At 40.8% G+C, this 6637-nt stretch overlaps 1 protein-coding gene across 1 annotated transcript; it reads left to right on the top strand.

Moving 5' to 3' along the window:
- The first annotated feature begins 554 nt into the window (after positions 1-554).
- On the top strand, positions 555-1869 carry LOC106087299 (uncharacterized). Its single transcript, XM_013252290.2, has 2 exons — positions 555-742; positions 802-1869. The coding sequence occupies exons 1-2, from the start codon at positions 674-676 to the stop codon at positions 1765-1767; spliced, it is 1035 nt and encodes a 344-aa protein (XP_013107744.2). The 5' UTR covers positions 555-673; the 3' UTR covers positions 1768-1869.
- Positions 1870-6637: the final 4768 nt, after the last annotated feature.

Here is a 6637-nt window from a genome sequence, read left to right as displayed (position 1 = left end):
CGATATGAGATTTTGATTTCTTGAGCCTCAAGAGAGCGCAATTTTTATCCGATTTGGTTAAAATGTTGCATGGCTTGTTTTTTTATGGCTTTTAACAACTGTGCCAAATGTGGTTCAAATCGGTTCATAACCTGATATATCTGCCATTAAAACCAATCGGGGATCTTGACTTCTTCAGCCTCTAGGGGGAAGTAGTTTTTATCTAATTTGGCCGAAATTTGCTCAACGTGTTTGACTATGACTTTCAGTAACTGTGCTAAGTATGGTTCAAATCGGCCTATAACCTGATATAGCTGTCATATAAACCGATCTCGGATCTTGATTTCTAGAGCCTGTAGAGGATGGACGGTGGCCATAGTTATCCCGTATCTAAACTATCGTTCAGATGTGAAAAAATGTGAAACTGGTTTCTTCAAAGCTTAAACACTTTTAATATAAAATTATTTTCTGTGTAAAGTCACCCAATGACACTCTCGTATCGTATCACTCAGTACCTCAGCAATTTTTCCATTTTTGTTTTTTTTGAACAAAGGACATCATTATCTTCGAATAAACAGTCACATGAATTTTTCCATTTTCACATTTTACTTTTATTTGTTGACGGGCTTACACTGAAATTTTCTAGCTCTATTAATCATTCATTTAAAACGGGACATAAACTTTTGCAATTATTATGCAAGAGCAGCAAGGAGAATACAGAGATACCATACGAAAAATTATACTCCAAGAAATATCAAGACAAGTAAGACAGATCATCAGAACTTGTGCTAAAGCAAATATTTAATTTGCATACTTTTATAGCATCAATTGCCATCAATGACCACCAAAATGAAGCAAAGAGCGCAAACAGATGCCGAATACGCAGGAGATGCAATTTCATTTGCATTCAATAATCCTGCTGCTGTTGAACAAACATATCTCACAAAACGTCCAACTCAACAGATAGCAAATGGAACTTCTGTTGGCTACGACAAACATCAAAGCTTCACCAGCGAGGTGCAAAATGCGAAAATCATGGATAATGCTCTAAATAGTGGTGGGGATGCAGATCGTCACCGCGATTTCTTCAAATCGATATACTGCCCCTTGCCAAAGTATTGCTACACTCAAGAAGTTGCAGCACCCACTACAGACACCCCACCCTTGATGTCGCCAGGTGCGGAAGCAATCATGCGCAAATATAAGAGTGATTTAAATTCAAACCCACCATCCATTGTTGACACCGATGCTTTTCCTGGCTGTGGTTATAGGGCTGAACAGATGGGAGACCTATACAATATCTCAGAGGGCAGTGTCAAAAGCGAATCAACTTCCAAAACCGCAATAAGTCGCAAGAGTTCTCATGAGCTAAAAAGACTTGTAAAGTCACAATGCAAACTTCATAGTGAAATCAACGACACTCTTAGTGCGCTCAATGCCAACAATGAGAATAAGGAACATTTTGAAAGTAAAGGTAGAACTGTCTTGGATGTTGATTTGCCCGCAAAGCCTAGTTCCTTGACGTTGCAACCATCTGGCTCAAAGGATAAGAATGTCATAGCCGAACTTGAAAATAAGGAGATCTTTCAAGATGGTAATACTGACACTCTGACAATAACAGTAGATGATATTGTCAGTTCGAAAATAATCAATCCCATGATCAGGAAGATGCAACGCATGTACTTGGACAACTTGCGGGGGGAGATGTCATTGATGGAAGACCTGGAGCATATTCCGCATCAAGTAAGTGAAGTTTGCAAGGCCACTATGTTCAAGAAGAAGGGATAATCAACATTTTGCGTATTCTCATATATATTTTGTAATAGAATTTAAACTAAATTTACTGTAACTCCATTTTACTGAAATACATATATCCTGTATAGATTTATATATGAAAACTCCTTTTTATACCCACCACCGAAGGATGGGATCTATACATGTCTGTCCGTCTGTCTGTTGAAATCACGCTACAGTCTTTAAAAATAAAGATATTGAGCTGAAACTTTGCACAGATTCTTTTTTTGTCCATAAGCAGGTTAAGTTCGAAGATGGGCTATATCGGACTATATCTTGATATAGCTGCCATATAGACCGATCCGCGGATTTAGGGTCTTAGGCCAATAAAAGCCACATTTATTATCCCATTTTTGCTGAAATTTGGAACAGTGAGATGTGTTAGGCCTTTCGACATCATTCATCAATTTGGCCCATATCGGTCCATATTTGTATATAGCTGCCATATAGACCGATCCTCCTATTTTGGGTCCTAGGCCCATAAAAGCCGCATTTATTATCCGATTTTGCTAAAATTTGGGACAGTGAGTTGTGTTAGGCCCCTCGACATCCTTCGTTAATTTGGCCCAGATCGGTCCAGATTTGGATATAGCTGTCATATAGACCGATCTTTCGATTAAGGGTCTTTGGCCCATAAAAGGCTCATTTATTATCTGATTTTGCTGAAATCTGGGACAGTGAGTTGTGTTAGGCCCTTCGACATCCTTCTTCAATTTGGCCCAAATCGGTCCAGATTTAGATATAGCTTTAGATTAAGGGTCATTGGCCCATAAAAGCCACATTTATTATCTGATTTTGCTGAAATCTGGGACAGTGAGTTGTGTTAGGCCCTTCGACATCCTTCTTCAATTTGGCCCAGATCGGTCCAGATTTGGATACAGTTGCGATATAGACCGATACCTCGATTTAAGGTTTTGGGCCCATAAAGGGCGCAGGTATTGCCCGATGTCGCCGAAATTTGGGACAGTGTGTTGTGTTAGGCTCCTCGACATCGTTTGTCAATTAGGCCCAGATCGGGCCAGATTTGGATATAGTTGCCATATAGACCGATCCGCCGATTTTGAGTCTTAGGACCATAAAAAGCGCATTTATTATCCGATGTCGCCGAAATTTGGGACAGTAAGTTAAGTAAAACCCCTTGCCATTCTTCTGCATTATGGCACAGATCGGTCCAGATTTGGATATAGCTGCCATATAGACCGATCTCTGGGTCTTAGGTTTTGGGGTCATAAAAAGCGCATTTATTGTCCGGTGCCGCCGCAATTTGGGACAGTGAGTTGTGTTGAGCCCTTCGATATCCTTCTTCAATTTCACTCAGATCGGTCCAGATTTGGATATAGCTGCCATGTAGACCCATCTCTCGATTTAATGTTTTGGGCCCATCAAAGGTGCATTTATTGTCCGATGTTGCTTAAATTTGGGACAGAGAGTTAAGTTAAGCCCCTTCACATATTACACCGATATCTCGATTTAAATCTTAGCCTCAAAAAAGCCGCATTTATAATCCGATTTAACTGAAATTTGATACACTGACTTATGTTAGGCTTTTCGACATCCATGTTGTTTATGGTTCAGATCGGTTTATTTTTAGATATAGCTACCAAATAGACCAATATTTTGTTATACATAATTGAACAATGACTTGTACTTATTAGTGTTTGGTCCAAATCGGATCATATTTCATTATAACTGCTATGGTACATAAGGTATCCAATTTTCACCGGATTTTGATGAAAGGTGGTTTACATATATACTCGAGGTGGCGGGCATCCAAAGTTCGGCCCGGCCGAACTTAAAGCCTTTTTTCTTGTTTTTTGCTCTTATCAGATTCCTTGCGAAATCAGATATTTAGCAAGGAGTTCAAACATATCTTGCAAAATATAAACTAAATGACATGAAAATTGTGATTGAATCCATTTACGATCTACCGACCGTTAGCACTATCCAGCAAAAAACTAATTTCGAAAATCCGTCCACAAGTGATGGTTTGGCCCGAACAATTTTTCGAAATGCCGAGGTGATAAAGTTTAGAACCCAGACCACCGATTTTCCATAAGTGAGCACGTAGTCCAATGTGTCCAGTTATGACACTAAAAACTAAACTAACCTCCTTCTTACTTTCTTTCCAAAAACTATACTGACCTCCTTACTTCCTCGTCCTCTAACGATCCGGATCACCACATAGGAGTTTCGCAATTTACCGACTGTTTCCGCAGTGTTATATGCGCGTTCGGCACCCACGACCTTAAATCGGACTGCGTCGACCCGAAAGGCTTCTAGTTAACCAAGTTTATCGACGGAAGTTCTCAGGTCTGCCCCTTCATTCCATCTTACTCAGTGATGGCCCGTATTATGGTCAGGCAGTCTAAAACAGATCTCAGTTCCTGGTTTCTCAATGTAGACCCTAAGGCCCCCTCTGTCCTCTAGTTTAGATCCATCCGTGTAACAGGATCTTCCAGACGGCAATACTAGGGTACAAGCAGTCCAAGACTGTGCCGCTTGCAGCAGTTCCTCGCACTCGACCTCAAGTGTCGTCTCAGGTATCCGACCTCTTCCCTTCCTTCCAGGTTTCCTATCGTCGCCTCGATTATACAGCGATGGTATGAGCTGCTCCCATCCTCAATCCATTCTCCCATCGTCTTAAGTCTCATAGCCGCAGTGGCTGCCTCTCATTTAATCTGAATGTCAATGGGTCGGATATCTGAAATAGTCGCCAGTGGCCTAGTGGGCGTGGTCCTCATCTCTCAACCCATGCCAAGACAACATATTCTCTGAACTTGTTGTATGGTCCTAACATTTCCCTTTTTCTCCATGGCAGTCCACCAAACTACTTAGGCGTAAGTAAGTATTGGTCTAATCACGCTCCTAAAGATCCAGTGGACTATTCTCGAATTCAGGCCCCATTTGTGTCCAACATCTGCGAGCCTTCTCAGTACGCTCCTGAATGTGACACTTCTAATTAAGTTTCCTATCCAAGATCACTCCTCAATATTAGACCTTGTCAGATATAGAAACCATTTTATTGAGGAAACGTGATGCGTCAAATTGGCCAACCTTCATCTTCCTTGGAACAGGCATATTTCAATCTTCTCTGGGTTAACATTGAGACTCCTGGGTGTAGCCCAGTCATATGCCATATGCAAGACCCTTTCGGCCCTTCTGCATTGTTGGTTAGGATCCTTATCCCTTAGAAGCTTTTTAAATTGATTGCATAGTAGACGGGCTCAAATCGCTCCTCAGTCAGCATCCATAATAGGTCATTTATGGTGGTCACCCAAAGGAGTGACAATAAAATGCCCCCTGTGCCACTTTCTCCTTTATATTTATATCATGGTCATGGTTGGTAGCGTTCTCGGATTATCAGTGCGGGGTTGTTGGTTCGATTCCCACCAGGGTCTAGTCTGTCGCTTTTTTGGTATAACGATGGACTAATGTTGTCTAGGTGAGTCTTTTTGGAAATAGACTGACACTCTTACCTTATCTAACCTAACCATGGCCCATATCGGGTCATATTTACATATAGCTGCAATACAGACCAATATGTCGATTTACGGTCTTAAGCCCGTAACATGCGAATTTATTATCCGATTTCGATGAAATTAGAAACCGTATGTTGTTTTAAGCCTCCCGAAATTTGCTGATTTAGGGTCTTAAGCCCATAAAAGCCGCAGTTATTATCCGATTTCGTTGAAATTTGAAATAGTGAGTTGATTAAAGCCTCCCGGCATCCGAATCAAATTTGGTTCAGATAGGTCTATATTTAGATATGACTGCCATGTAGAGTGATCTGCCGATAAAGGGTGTTGAGCCCAATTTCGCTGAAACTTAAAAGAGTGCGTTGTTTAAGCCTTCCGTCATCATACATAAATATGGTCTAGATCCCACAATATTAAAATATAGCTGCCACATACACGATCTGCCGATTGAGGGTCTTAAGCCCATAAAAGCCGCATTTATTATCCAATTTCGCTGAAATTTGAAATAGTGAGTTGAATAAAGCCTCCTGATATCCGACTAAAATATGATTCAGATCGGTTCTTATTCAGATATAGCTGTAATATAGACCGATCTGCCGAGTAAGGATCTTAAGCCCATAAAAGCGGCATTTATTACCCGATTTCGCTGGAATTTAATACTGTGAGTTGTATTAAGTCTCCCGTCATCCGATCAGCATATAGTTCAGATCAAACTATATTTAGATATAGCTGCCATACATACCGATCCTCAAATTAAGGGTCTTAATCATGTAAAAAGCGGATTTGTTCCCGATTTTGCTGAAACTGTGACTTGTATAAGAGTTCTCGGGACCATTTGCATATTGCTATGGATATGGTAGTGGAGTTGTTATAAAAGAGGATGGTTTTTTATCCATGGTGGTGGGTGTCTAAAGGTCGGCACTGCCGAACTTAACACGTTTTTATACCCATCACCATAGGATGGGGGTACACTAATCTAGTCATTCCGTTTGAAACACCTCGAAATATTCGTCTAAGTTTCCATAAAGTATATATATTCTTGATCGTCTCGATGTCCTGAGCGATCTAGCCATGTCCGTCTCTCAAAATCACGATAGCGGTCGAACGCGTAGAGCGAGTCGCCTGAAGTTTTGCGCATATACTTAGTATTGATGTCATTCGTTGGGGGTTGCAAATGCGCCATATCGGTTCTGATTTGGATAAAGCTCCCATAAAACATTTTTTCGCGATTTAACTTCTTGAGCCCCTGGAAGTCGCAATTATTGTCCGATTTGCATGTAGTGTTCTGTTATGACTGCCAAAAACTGTGTTAATTACGGTGCACATCGGTCTATAATCTCATATATTGTAGCTCTCATAGAAACCGATCACCCGATTGGCTTCTTGAA

The sequence above is a fragment of the Stomoxys calcitrans genome, chromosome 2 (genome assembly GCF_963082655.1).
Source record: "Stomoxys calcitrans chromosome 2, idStoCalc2.1, whole genome shotgun sequence".
In the NCBI taxonomy this organism is placed as follows: Eukaryota; Metazoa; Arthropoda; class Insecta; order Diptera; family Muscidae; genus Stomoxys; species Stomoxys calcitrans.
This window is presented reverse-complemented; position numbering and strand designations above follow the sequence as displayed.

What these genes read in the sequence shown, in the direction of transcription:
- LOC106087299 (XM_013252290.2), top strand. Translation starts at nt 674, where the DNA reads ATGCAAGAGCAGCAAGGAGAATACAGAGATACCATACGAAAAATTATA. An exon ending in TCCAAGAAATATCAAGACAA is followed by an intron (nt 743 to 801) that starts GTAAGACAGATC and finishes ATACTTTTATAG; the next exon opens with CATCAATTGCCATCAATGAC.